The 14,552-nt window shown below is 32.4% G+C and overlaps 2 protein-coding genes across 3 annotated transcripts; one reads left to right on the top strand and one right to left on the bottom strand.

The window, feature by feature from the left end:
• Positions 1–337: 337 nt before the first annotated feature.
• Positions 338–1,386, top strand: LOC114378573 (NAD(P)H-quinone oxidoreductase subunit T, chloroplastic-like). Its single transcript, XM_028337202.1, has 2 exons — positions 338–779; positions 871–1,386. The coding sequence occupies exons 1-2, from the start codon at positions 448–450 to the stop codon at positions 1,295–1,297; spliced, it is 759 nt and encodes a 252-aa protein (XP_028193003.1). The 5' UTR covers positions 338–447; the 3' UTR covers positions 1,298–1,386.
• A 1,730-nt stretch (positions 1,387–3,116) lies between these two features.
• Positions 3,117–12,713, bottom strand: LOC114380120 (ran-binding protein M homolog). Of its 2 annotated transcripts, none has more exons than XM_028339056.1 (10): positions 12,241–12,713; positions 12,028–12,177; positions 11,859–11,945; positions 11,629–11,674; positions 9,430–9,506; positions 6,567–6,732; positions 5,331–5,399; positions 4,641–4,700; positions 4,224–4,310; positions 3,117–3,691 (listed from the first exon to the last, which is right to left on the bottom strand). In XM_028339056.1, exons 1-10 carry the CDS (start codon positions 12,609–12,611, stop codon positions 3,416–3,418), a joined length of 1,389 nt encoding a protein of 462 aa, XP_028194857.1. In that variant the 5' UTR covers positions 12,612–12,713; the 3' UTR covers positions 3,117–3,415. The 2 variants fall into 2 exon arrangements, with proteins under 2 accessions (XP_028194857.1, XP_028194858.1); XM_028339057.1 differs by having other exon boundaries at positions 6,567–6,729; positions 12,241–12,712.
• Between the last annotated feature and the right edge of the window lie 1,839 nt (positions 12,714–14,552).

The raw sequence follows: 14,552 nt of genomic DNA, 5'->3' as shown, positions 1-14,552 counted from the left end.
TATTATACATCACTATCAATATCATATATAATAAAAAGATAAAAAAAAATGAGAGAAATCTATCATATGTGAAAAAAAATAAAAATACTTTTGTAAAATTTTACCGTAAATAGAAAAAATTAAAAAAAATATAATAAACGTTCATGACAAAAAGAGAAGAAATATAAAATTTTTAAAAAAGTTAACATTTTGAAGAACACTACTACACGTCGTATATCTAAAAATTATTAAAAAAAACTAATTTATCAAACAAGTTTTTAACCGATTATAGAAATTAACTGAAGTGTGTTGGCAGGTTAACTTTATAAAGTATAAACTAATTGTAAGAGTTGAAAAATTAGATTGGTGAATTGAGTTTGGAAGATGGTAGATGACAAGGCAGAGTTTGAAAGCTGAACCACAGAAAATGGAGAGTGAAGGCAGACCACGAATGAAAGGTATTATGATATGGTGGAAGAGACACAAATGAAAGGTATTGTGGTATTACCGCTCTGTTCTCCCATGGCAGCTCCTCTGCAGGTTGTATTATACGGAAATCAGCCTCACCCAGAAGCCAAGTTTTTGTTTTTGAGGAGTACTGGTCGTTGCACTAATTTTCAGGTTCACTCCTCTCGCAGAGCACCCCCTGGTGTTGACACCAGAATCCATTGGGAAAACGAAGATGAAGGTTGGATCGGAGGTACCAATACCAAACACCAACAAACCCACAAACCCAATAACATGTTACAGGCTGATGACTTTCCAGATCTCCTCTCTGCTTCTTTAGGTTCTCATTACGAGTGAGTCACTCTCTGCTCTGCTCTATAACTAACTAACTAGTTATCTTTTCCTGACATGATGACTCATTCAAATATCAATGGACACTACCAGATTCTTAGGCGTATCACCAGATGCGGATTTAGAAGAAATTAAAGTTGCTTATCGGAAACTGTCAAAGGAGTATCATCCCGACACAACTTCCCTCCCTCTCAAAACTGCCTCAGAAAAGTTCATGAAATTAAGAGAGGTTTACAACGTTCTTAGCAATGAAGAGAGTCGGAAATTCTATGACTGGACCCTTGCTCAAGAGGTTGCAAGCCGCCACGCAGAGAAGATGAAAATGAAATTAGAGGATCCTCGCGAGCAACAACTCAAGAACTGGGAACCTGTTCCAGACATGGTTGACCGCCTTGGTGGAAGGAATATGAAGCTTAGTGATCAGGCAGTTTCTGCCATCACTATTGATCTTTTCATCATTGTTTTTGCCATATGTTGTATCATATATGTAATTTTCTTTAAAGAACCCTATTACTACTAATTAGTTAACCAATTATAACACCGTATATGTTATACAACAGAATCAATTACTAATATAAAACATTTCAAGATTTCTCCACAATGGGAAAACCATAACATTTTTTAGTTCCTAACAATAGTAGTAGAGTAGCACTAAGTTTTAAAATTAGATAGAATTAATTTTGAAAGTAAGAAAATTTCCTCTCTTAAGTTGAGTCTAGAATTTCTTATTGACATGCATTCCCAGTAAGATGCACGTAAAATTTATTCTAGCATGCCTCAGCGGAGTGTGGTCTCCATGAATGCTCTGATTGCAAGATATGCTCTAAAAAACACAAAAGAAACTATTAATCTTCCATGAGATGTAGATATCGGAACAGAAGCTATCTGAGATTACATTTGCAAGAGTTCTGCCAAGGTAATTTTAGGCATGCGGATTCATTGTGCTATAGTGATTTATGTGGTACCGAATTCTTAGGGACCTCTTTGTTGCGCATGTATATGAACTCACAAAGGCTTGCAGATGCAAACATTCTTTTCTGAGTGTTTACTAACCTTAAAAGCACTGTAAGGTGGACCACTTTAATTTCAGGACACACTCAAAATGAGTGCAGCGATGTGCCCTTAAACTTGTATTGAGAAATGCATGACAACATTTGACTTCGAGCTGGTGCTCTCTTATCCTCCTTTCATGATGGTAGAGAGATAAATTCTCTAACTTTCCGTTCTGGTTTAAACTTGGATTAGATGATGCCACATTCCTTGGAGTGCTTACCGCCTGTAGCCGCGCAGGGTGGTTTTATGGCAAACTACTACATGGCATTGAGCCCAAAGCATATTGTTATTGTTAGAAATATTTTGTAAAATAAATAGTGAGAACTCGCAAAGAAATTAACAATGTAGAAAAATAATCATTTAAATTCATAAATTGAGAATGCCTATGTATATAGGCTTACAATCAATCTGAAATTCCTAAACAATCTAATCTTCTATCTTAATTATTTGAAATTTAAATTAATTAACTTAAACAAAACATAAAAAAAAACAAAATCAACAACAATAACAAAATCATCATCAAAAACTTATTCAAAATTCAAGTGAGACAATATCTCAAATCTAACTGTTAAGCTTCCACGGCTGATCTTCAAGGTAGGTGGGGTTTTCTCAAAGAAGTTGGAGTTAATTGAGAAAGTGGAAGTTGAACTCTATGCTGTGATTTCGGCAAATTTATTGGGTAGAACTGTCATTTTGGCCCTAGTCCCTGGGCCAGTCTCACTTGAGTTGAAAACTAAACTAAATTAAATTCAACCTGGTACTTACACATGCACTTTTTTTACCAGTTCTCTCATGGTTTCCACAACAGTTCCTGCTTGATAAATTTATAATTGATGAATTTATGTACATGGTTTCAATGGAAAAACAGGAGAAAAAAAAACATAAATAGTTTAATTTGTAAATAAACATGTACTTGAGGAATTTTCAATCCATGTTTGAACCATGTTATATCCAAAATAATATAGGATAAGCGCAAGGATTCGAAATTTCCTAATCATGGTATAGTGCCAAATTTTAGAATTAAATAGAATTAATTTGATGTTAAAAGGAGCTGATTGTGAAAGTTTGCTAAAAGTTTCCCATTGCCACATCAAAATAACCCAAGCTTCCCCTACAATTGCGTTTCTGAATGGTCCGGATTCAACGCACATTCAGTAGATGTAACTATCATTTCCAAAATATTTCATTGAATCACAAATTCACAATAATAGGACGGGCTAACGGCGCAAGTGATTTACTCTACAATAATATACACATTTGCCCATGCTTCCAAACATGCTAACATCTATCTATCAACAAAAATTTCAACTTGAAATCATTGCTTGGTTCATTTTTCCATTTCCATTGTTTTAATGATGACGAGGTTACAAACTTGAATGTAGAGACACCTCTCCCCCATCTTGACAGGAAATGAATAAGCATGCATCAAGTAAATATAGGGGGACTCTACAGTATACGAGAGACGCTAAGATCAATTTTGCACTTGGCAATGTTACAAATCCTGGGGCACTATGAACAGCGGCGTAAGAAATCAATAGACATATGAACAGTAGCATAAGAAGATCGATACACATATCATCTAGCACTAGCCTCTTCTACTACTGCTAAGCACTCTCTGAAGTTGGAAAGCTTCTCCCTGCTCTCCATTCAGGGATCGCCTCACTAAGCAGCAAGCAGTAAGCTGTCTAAGTAACCTCTCAAGATAAGAGTGCAAACAATGTTTTGAATCTTTCATATTAAGATTTGTGGACAATATCATGGCATTTACTGTGTCAGCTACAACTTCACGCTGAGAGTCTTTTAGAAGATAACCTACGGAGGATTCCAGAGGCCGTTCATATGCCAGCAAAGCAACACAGTCCTACATAATAAACAATCCAGAGGCAATTTTAAATATCAGTTAAAACATACAATTATAGTGGACCAACAAGAAACAGATGATATACACAAAAAACTATGATCCCCCTCTAATGCTTTAAAGCCAATAACGAAGGGGAGATGAGATTTTTGCTCATGCTAATCTAGTGCAATACCAGATTAGATGAGAATCATTATATGCTGAACGCAACATATAAGCAAACCCCTAAGAAATTTGAAATTAGCAACAGATACTAGTGGAGTAGTAATAATTTTAAAAAGGCTTGAATATAAATGTAATCATTGTAAGTTCACACTTTTTCAATTTTGATCCCTATAAGTTTTTTTGTTCATTTTTAGTCCTGTAAGTTTACATTTTTCCAATTTTAGTCCCTTTAAAATTATATTTTTTACATTTTTAGTCCCTATACACTTGCGCTTTACGGTAAACTTACAGGGACCAAACTTAAAAAAGCACAAACTTATAGCGACTAAATTCATATTTAAGCCTTTTAACTGTTGATAAGAAAATTCACCTGAACTAAATCCTTAAACACAGGCAAGTCATAAAAACTTGACAATTCCATCCTTCCATATTTGACAGCCTCTTCAAGTGCTCCAACCTAAATATCTCATATAGACATAAAATATTAATAAATTATTCAACTTCTGTACATTAGCTGGGGATTTTAAATCAAAGCTAAGGCCATCTAAAAGACATATTTGACATTTTGAACAGAAAAAGACGAATAAATAATGTCAACTGAGCATAACTAATAATTAACAGAGTGCCAGACATGGAAATTAACAGCCTAAATCCACATTTATGACTAGTACAAATGAAAACAACAATCATTAAAGAAAAACATAGTAACAGATATACTAATGAAGTACGGGAATAAAGTAGGAAAGACTTCCGATAGTTACAAAAATAAACATTGAAAGAAATATACCCGAACTAATTCGATAAATTTTTGACAATGAAGCAGAAAACATGTAGCTGATGTATTGTCCTGCAATAACCAAACTTGATTGTCAAGACTCGAGAAGTATAGATACAATGACAGAAGATTCTTTACACAGGAAAATGTCAAATATAAAATTCATACATAATTTGATCACTGTTATTTAATCCTTTAAAAAAGGAAAAATAAATTAGATTATGACTTGAAGAACAAAGTATTTCAACATGAAAATCTTGCTCAACTTGGCCATGTATTGTCACTTTGGATATATGTAGAAAAACAACAATGACAGGAAAGAACTAGTCCCAACAGCTAATATCCACATAACCACAAATTCTTGTGCAAATAAACTTGATTGCATTATATCATAGCATATAAGCAAAACTTCAATAAAATCAGAAAGAGTGAACAGAGGAAAATATATCATAGCATAATCTGTTTTATGTTATGATTCAAACTATAAAACAGAAAATGACACAATTAACAATTTAAGCACAACATAGCATTATCACTTATAATTACCATCAAAATTACTTCTATACAGAATCAGTTTAAATCAATTTTCATTGCGATAGCAAACATGATTGCATTTTTAATCAGCTCAATTGGAGTTAGCCTTGCACCAAAACAGGATATGCACAACTGTGACTCTGAGACAAGCATAAAATGAGAGCCCACCTCAACAATCTGTGGATACCATTCACGTAATTTACCAAATGCAACATCAATGTCCCCATTCCTGATTAGCTTCAATGAAAAGAAAAGAGGTAAGCCAAAGTTTGTAAATCAGCAAGTGTATACAGTCAGGATATCATACCAATAATAATAAAACAAAGGACAGCACCAAAACTACAGTGTTTATCAATAACAATACCAGAAATAGGAACTTGAATCTGTCATATAATATCTATATCCATTAATTTTTGTGAAAATATGAAGGACCCACTCCCTTAAAAATGATAAAAAAAAGGGCCCCACAGAAACATTGACAATGAAAATATATCATAATTGAGAATTACAGAACATTCTTCAGCAGATAAAAGACACAAACATAAAGATTGCCTTGAATATATAAGGGCATTTGGTTTATTTTCTTTTTTAGTTTATATGTTTTCATTAATAATAGTTACAAAAAATATATTGTTTTCTATTTTCAAAATGTTATCAAGAAGTTGATGAAAACAGGCAAAATTATTTTCACTACTACAACATCCACTGTCATCTTCCTAGTTCCCATTGAAAACAAAATGAGAAACTGAACAAGACTATAGATCCCAAATTCAATATTTTTTTTCAGTGGCAACACAGGCAAGTGCCATGAATGACTCCAAAAGATTGAGGGTTTTATTACTGAACGAAATTGCCAGGGCAAAATAGAAAAACTAATTACAGTACTATATAAAACCGTAAAGGGAAACAGTCCCCCTTCTGCAACCTGTCATATTTGTGCATAGGATCATCATTTAAAGCATCATCACCATCGTGTCAGTTCACGCAAGTGTATATAACAAGATAAAGTTTACTTCATTCCTTTCACAAAATTTTGAGGAGAGAAAATAGAAAGAAAACAGGGTGACATTTCCAAATTTGCCAAAATTGAAATTAAGAATCTTAATTTGTATGTTTGCAACAAATAAATATTTGAGATATAAATCACAATTCTTAATTGAATTGGAATTCTAATGGAGGATTCCAACAACATCACAGCGATGTGGCCGGTGTCAGTAACAATGATTACTGGCAACAATGGTAACCAGAGTATGCCAACAGCAATAGTTTTTTAAGCAAGCAAGTGACATAGATAATGAAAAATAAAGCATGAAATATTGAATTAACTTTTTCATTAGTTAAAAGGTTCTAAGAATTGAATATATAATATAAATTAGTTATTTTTTAGTTCCATGGATAATATACCTGTCGTAAAGTCTTTCTATGATTCAAGGCATATGTTATTTCCTGCTCATCAATTCCACTTTCTTGAGCTATGTATATAGGAGGAACAGTACTTTTACTAGCCACATCAAATGAATTCAATGTATCTTCATAGCCATAGTGTAGCAGGTAGGAGCGGACAATTCTGCTAACAAAAAAAATATCAAAGTTGAGAAATATCAATCACATATTTATTATTTTTCTTATTTATATCGGTTCTCATGAAAACCATGGATGTCACATACTAGGTTAGACAGATTAATTGCAACCTTCCTAAACCATGAAAAGCTGCAGTATGCAACATTAGACAAGTAAATTAGTAAACCATACCGAGTTTCTGCTGTCTACATTGAATTTCTCATAGGACATTTGTTGAGCTTAATAAGAGTTTCAATCATGTTATTACAATTAGTGGATCCTCTATTCTTGTAGTTATGTTTGTCAGTTAAATTTATCTGAATACAATACAATAACAGATCCATTAAAAACAAGGTAAAACTGTTGATTGAAGACTCATCTTCATATGTTTTAGTTTTCATATTTTGCATGCCAAAACACGTTTAACCACAGTTCATATACTCAAATTATGGTATTCCACTACCCCATTGTCTTTTCTTCTCTGTTCTCTTGCCTACTCAATCTAGTAGATCCTCTATTCTTGTAGTTATGTTTGTCAGTTAAATTTCTCTCAACACAATACAAGATTGGATCTATTAAAACCAATAGGTAAACCACAGTTCATATATCAGAACTACTCAATCTATATTTTATGGTATTCCTCTACCCCACCACTCTCTTCTCCCTTCTCTGGCTAAAACTCACGAGTCATGAGTACTGTTTGCAATTGAAGAATAAAGCTATAACTCACCCTACTACCAATATAAAACCCCTAAAACCTATGATATATTCCACATTTTCTTTCAATTACCCTAACTATAAGTTTACAACCAAGTACCCATTATAGCAATTAACAAACACTAAAGTCATGTTTCATATTCTAGCAGCTAGTTTTTTTACATCAAACTCATCATGGCAAATGGCAGTTCATGGTGGCAAGCCAAAAATCCACCCTAAAAATACAGTGGATGGTGTTGCAGCATATGGCAAAAGCAAGGCGACTACATGTAATACATCCATAACAAAAAAAAAAAAACTGAAGGAGCTAAATAAAACAAAACTTATGTCAAGATTGGTGAACTAAAAATATCATAATTCTTAAATACTGAAGACAACATCATAATTCTCATTAGTTCACTATAAAAATGGGAGGACGGAATGAAAAAGACCCATAAAAAAAGTAACTAAAGTTCTGTTTGGGATGGTTTTTATATTTAAATTTTTAAATACTAAAATATCAAAAGAGATGAGACAACTAAACTTGAAACTAGAAAATATTTTTTCCTTTTTCTAAAAGTGAGTTAAAATGGTTTTAAAATTCATTTAAAAACCATTTCAACCCCTTTTTATCCAAAAAGGTTTTGTTTTCAAATTCAAGTTTAAAAACGAAATATATCTTTCAGAGAAGAAAAGATTCTAAATGAAAATAAAAACTTAATATTGTATTTCTGAAAAGTTAGTTACAACAGAATAGAGTACAGCAATTTATAGCTGACAAGAGACTCCAAAAGTAACTAGAGTTTACTAACTCTGAGTGTTCACAACTCTAGCACTGAGTTTGCAATACTCTAATAGAAAACAAAAGCTAGAAATTATATGCTACATGGTATCTTGTCGAATTTCCACCACACCATGGGTTCCATTTGACCACACCAGTTATATTAGCCTAAGCAGTTAGATGCAGACTCAGCATTGAGTCACACAGTGTACACCTATATAAGGTCTCCTTCTCTGTACTCTCATATTAGTCATATCATTTACGTTTTTCTCTCTGTCTTCTCTTTCTCTTTTTTCTGAAATATATTATGGACAATCTGTTACAGCATTTGCTCTAAATAACTAACATCGTTATTTTAATGAAATTATTAATATCTGCAAAAAAGGATGGGAAAAAATAGCAAGACCACTTTAACCTCAAGCTAACAGACAATTTTATTTAATATAAAGTAGTTAGACAGTGTTAAAGGCAAGAAAACATAACTTAAACGGCCAGGAGATTAAATTAAACAAATGACAACACATTTAACAATTAACACCAAGAATTTTCCCATTCTTGACAGAAGAAGATAACACTTAAGAGATAAATTTGAAATGAGAAACATAAATCTGCTTCCACAAACACTGGTAAATCTATTTTATACAAGTCTAAAATCTCTTAATAATCATTTTTTCCTAGGAGAAATTGAACTTAAAAAAATGGTTTATTGGCATCTACTTTAATTGCAAACTAATAACTGCATTTTCATTAACCAGGAGTATATTCTCATTTGTACAACTACACCAAGAGAGCTTGAATTATTAATACCTTTTAGCGTTATCAAACTTTAAACTTCAGTGGTCACAGCTTCCAGCACTAAACCTCTAAGAACCACTTGGTTTCAGACACTCGATTGTTAAATTTACAGCCTTGCTGATATGATGAGAAGACCAGAGCACCCAGACAATCATTTGTAACAGAGATAAATTTGTGGGCAATGTAATAGAAATCTATATGCACACAAACTCTTGGGCAATTTGTCCTTAGTCCTGTAATCTTACCCTGCTACTAACTAGTAACTACAAATACAGACCCAAGAAAGATCCTAGATATTAAGGGCATTACGAACTCCTAGTAAGCTTTCACCACCTAAGGTTTAAAAAATTGGTAATAAAGAACAAAATCAATTTAAATAAAATGCATGGAAAGCAGAGTTTAATACCACGGTTAATTGAAGGTATTTTTTCTCACCCGTAACTGACATTTGGTGGCACAGAAATTTCCTCTATTTTCAGTTGCTGCTTCATTCTTTCTTGTGTTTCAAATTCCTGATCCAATAATATAAGTATTTTAAAAAAATGATAAATAAAAGTAAATAGCATATGTATTTTATGAACTTGGTTACTTTTTAAACAAAAAGGTCACATGCATGACATTGATATTTGTGAATGTAGTAAATCACATTGAAACAGTTTAATCTACCATTTCATCCAAGTACCATCTTAGATGTGTAGTATGATAAGGTTATTAAAAGATCATGATTTCTCCTCAAAGTGCTTACTATAGAACCTCTTATGTTTAGACTAGCACATAGTTTTTCACGTTTAAGGATATTATACTTTTTAAAGGAAAAACTTCAAAATAGCAGCCCAAGAACACCAGCTGAGACAACACAGCTATTCTAATTCATCCCACCATGATTGCCAAATTGTGAATCAAATCACAAAGACTTGTTTATGAAATTTGAATAAAAAAATATCATGAACCATAATCAATTATTAAAAATAGCATAAAACTAATAGAAAAATGTAATCTGATTATTAGATTGAAAATACAGGGAGAATGAGAGATAAATATTATATACCTAGGCTAAGTCTCTGACTGCTGAGTCAGCAAGAAACTAAATCATAAATGAAAAACTAACTGTTACAGAGAAACTAAACAAGATTACAAATGAAATTACAATGAAAATGTATACTCTAAAAAAAAAGTTTTCCACATAAACATTATAAACATCTAAATCAGAATAATATAAATATAAGTACATTGAAAATTTTCAAAAATATAAATATTATATTTTAAACAATACATTAAATTCATGTTTGCTAGCATAGTATAGTTTATGGGGAATAATATCACATAATAAAAAAATTTAGAACATCTAAGCTTCCCAAATATCACCAAAGGGCATGTTTATTTGTCCAACCAAGATTCCATGCTTAAAAAATTATTTCTTGGGGCACAAATCTAAAAATTGTGAGATGGAAGGAAGAATTTCTTTTTTCCCCTAAAAACACATGCGTGTTCAAGACATAAATGAAATCCAAAACAAACTGGCACAATGAAACCACATCAAAATCTTAGCCACCAAAGTCATTGCCATGAACACTCAAGTTATCATTAGTCCCACCTTTATACCCTCCATCCACACTTGTTATCAGCATGGTTATCCAAATCACGATTCAATTCTTAGAATTATATATAATATATCTTTAGGTGTTTGGGAGGCCTATTAAAGTATACTCTAATGCTAAACATACCAGATTTGTTGTGTGTTCAGTATGTTTAGAGAAAAATCATGATGTGTTGGTGGGGATAACCACCAAACACACACACAAAAACACATACAGAAAAAAAAAACTATCCAAACCAAGACCTTGGTTGCCAGACCTAGGTTAACTAGCAGTATCATTGTTCATATCCTCCCAATTCATTATCAATTCCTTGCCTTATCATCTCAATTCGGAGTCTCCTTTAATTCCTCAGCCTCAACCTTTCACACTGTCTCCAATATTAAGGATGAAGACAACAACAATGACAAAAAGAAAAGACAACATCAACATGGAAGTAGTAGCAAAAAAAGTAAACGAACATGTATTGCTACCAAATTGGGATTCTAGCAATTCCGGAAAATCAGACCACAAATCCAACACCAAAATGAACCAAGAAGAGATATGTATAGGTAAGATGCAGAATTGCATCAAAATTAAGCGATTCTGATTACACTGATCCCCATGATACTAAACCTAAACAACCCATTTAACATAAAAGTTAAACATGTACCATCTTAATCACATAACCCAAGTCATAATTTGTTATTTCCCAACTGTTTTAAATTCTAATCACCAATTTCTCACTGAAGAAGAAAGATCAACAGGAAAAAATTTAAAAATGAAACAAGTAGTAATGTTTTTCTAATTCAAAACTCCAAATATTTTCAAAGAAAAAATGCTGAAGTATTTACAAGTGTGTCAGCTACATTTGGTCAAAATCCTGCGCTGCTAAGGAGGTGTCTCACCATTCTCAGTTATTGAAAATGCACAGAAGAAAAGAAATTGCCAGAAGGGCAAATAAAAAAGTGAAAACTAAAATCAATATTACTGTATTGTAACAACTAACTAGCATCCTAACCGAGGGATGAATAATAGGGAAAAAAGAAAAGGTTCTTACCTTTAGGTCAAAAGTAAATGGTTTCTGCCCAAAGTTGACATGCACCCTGTCAGAGATAAATGAAACACACTCCTGAAAAATTAAACACCTCAAGTAATGATAAAAAGAATGTGCTATTTGAAAGAAAGAGCTAGTAACTAGTGTTGGCAATAAAAGTAAGGATTCAGATACAATGAAAACATGATTGTGGGCACTCAAATAAGAATGCAATAGCAGTAAAAGTGACATACTCTTCGTTTTGGCTGTGAACAGCAACGGTTGGAAAAAGGGGGCCTTTCATGTCTTTGTAAACAGAGCCGACAACATGGCCATTCTTACTGGCATAGAAGGAATGCTAATAATTTAGAAAAATAAAAATAAAAATAAAATAAAGGAGGAGTAGGAGTAAGTGGTGTATACGTGAAAAAAAATTCCTGGGCAGCATAGTTAATTCCGGCACCAACTACGTCTCCGGATGTATAGGTTGGGCCAAACGGCTCTCCCCCCTTGCCATGTCCACGGTAGAGCAGACCATCATCGCCGTGATAGCCGCAGCTATTGGCCTCCCACCTAACAGGAATTTATAGGGTTAGGGTTGAAAGTGAAAGAAAAGACATTAACTCACTCACTCACCCTGGTTGTCTTCGCATCTTGAAGGTCTCGGAGGTGAATCCAATGGCTATCTGGCCCTTAACGCCGGCATCCTTGACATGAATCTCGAAATAGTACATGAGGCGCTTGGTAGGAGCAGGCTTGTTGGCCTGAATGACACCGACGTCGTGGCCGTGAAGGTTGACGCTGGTGTACTTTACCGACAACTTGTCCGTGGAAACCACGACGAAACCACCAGAGCTGTTAATGGTGTTGAGCTCCCTGGGTGCCTCTTCCTCTTCCTCTTCCTCTTCCTCTTTCATCTCCCTACCCCTGCACGCCTCCAAGAAGTACAGTCCCAGATCTTGATCTTCAACATTTCGCCTCCTGCTGTTCCCGTTACTCTCACTCATCGCTATATCACAAACCCTACCACCTCTCTTCCTTCGAATTCGATTCTTACTCCACCACAACACCTATTCTGTTCTTTTCTTCAGATTAAAATTAAAGCGATTACCCTCTCCTATTTATTAATTATTAAGGATTAGATCCGTCGGTAAAACCATTATTCACACCTCAACTTAATCAAATAAATAAATAAATATACCGATCATTTAAAAAGGTAAATCTAAAAAGAAAAATATAGACTATGCATTGATTTCTAATTACGGTTATAAAAAAAACTATTTGCATGATAATAATTTTATAAGTCATATTAAGCTCAAATCTAAATATTTAATTTTTAAATAGACACATTTATCTTTTTTTTAATATTAATTTAATTTAATAAAAATAGTATTATGAGATTTTAACATAAATTTTAGAGAAAATAAATTATATATTAATAATATGATTTATTTAATTACAAATTATTATATATGATAAATACTTTAATTTTTTACATTAATTATATTAAAATTATATTATTTTGATTGTATAAAATCGTTTAGTATTATTTGTGCATAATTATTAAACTCTGAATTTTAAATATTAAAAATTTAAAAAGATGTTGAAAATATTTGAAGAACTTGTATAAAATTTATTTATACTTCAAATAATTCTTAAATTTCTTGAAAATTTTTATTTATATATTTTTTAGTTCATTTCAATAATTTTTGTCATCAAATACATTCTTATATTAAAAAAATTGAAAAATAAGTATTTAACCAAATTATTTTTATAATTATAGAAATGCACCCTCATCCATTGATGGGATAAAAAAAAATCAAGGGAAAGAAAAAAATATAATTGGAGAAAAATCTTATCTTAATCATAAGAAAAAAGAGAGTCAGATATTACTCAACGTCCAAAATCAAATTGTCTGACACAATGTTTAGACTGAAGAAGCAACCAATATCAAACAAACAAAGGAGCATGATTTGGGCACTTCTTTTTTTGTTAGCACACCCAATTTAAAAAAAAAAACTTTAAATTTTTAAAATATCCTCGTTTATTCATTGGAAAAAATTATTAGAAAAAAGTAAAATGAGTTTTTTCATAAATTTGTCAAAAGAAAAGTTTATTCATAATTTAAGAATTGAGTTTATATTTTCTATCTCAATATTCCATATTCCCATCACTTACAAATTCAACCTTGAACATGTCCCATCCTTGACAAGAGCAGCAGCAGGGAAGCACACAACCCATCCCTCTAACCAGCATCATTGCCAAGTGTAATTCTAAACTCAACTCACCTGCCACCCTTGAATCATCTATTATCATGTAGACTAGCAGAAATGATTCTTAAACTAACATATAATCGATTACGCCTAATATTATTTATTATGCATAATCTATTAAATGCGTATGTTATAAAAATGTATGTTTTGTGAAAAATAATTCAGTCAAACATGGAGGTGAAAATTTTGTTAATATGTAGAGTCATTTTGTTAATGTTATTTGTAATGATGTAGGTGATATAGGGAAGTTCAAACCTGAGTGCTTGTTCGGCTAAATATGCCTGTTATTGACTTGTTTATAAGTCTACTTCTTGAATGGCCCAGAAAACTAGTCTGAGTAAGGTTGATCAAAATTGTGCAATTCACATGAAACCCACTTAAACTATTTACAATGTATTTTTCTTCTGGGCTGCAAAAATTAGATTTCATGTTAATAAAAAAAATGGTTAACTACAAATATTTGACCAAACATAGAGAAATAATTTTGTCAAAATCTGTAGCCAATCGAATGACATAAATAATAAAATGAATTGTAACTTTAGAATAGTTACAATTTGAGCTTGACTATCATATAAGCACTGGAAGAGCTTATTTGAGCTTGACTATCATATAAGCACTTAAGTAGATTTTTGGTTAAGCTTATGTATGTGACTTGTGCCCTCATGCGATATCTTC

This window comes from Glycine soja, chromosome 12 (assembly GCF_004193775.1).
Source record: "Glycine soja cultivar W05 chromosome 12, ASM419377v2, whole genome shotgun sequence".
Classification (NCBI taxonomy): domain Eukaryota; kingdom Viridiplantae; phylum Streptophyta; class Magnoliopsida; order Fabales; family Fabaceae; genus Glycine; species Glycine soja.
This window is presented reverse-complemented; position numbering and strand designations above follow the sequence as displayed.

What these genes read in the sequence shown, in the direction of transcription:
- LOC114380120 (XM_028339056.1), bottom strand. Translation starts at nt 12,611, where the DNA reads ATGAGTGAGAGTAACGGGAACAGCAGGAGGCGAAATGTTGAAGATCAA. An exon ending in CATTTACTTTTGACCTAAAG is followed by an intron (nt 9,507 to 11,628) that starts GTAAGAACCTTT and finishes TTATTGGATCAG; the next exon opens with GAATTTGAAACACAAGAAAG. An exon ending in GGTATCCACAGATTGTTGAG is followed by an intron (nt 4,701 to 5,330) that starts GTGGGCTCTCAT and finishes TGGTTATTGCAG; the next exon opens with GACAATACATCAGCTACATG.
- LOC114378573 (XM_028337202.1), top strand. Translation starts at nt 448, where the DNA reads ATGGTGGAAGAGACACAAATGAAAGGTATTGTGGTATTACCGCTCTGT. An exon ending in TCTTTAGGTTCTCATTACGA is followed by an intron (nt 780 to 870) that starts GTGAGTCACTCT and finishes GGACACTACCAG; the next exon opens with ATTCTTAGGCGTATCACCAG.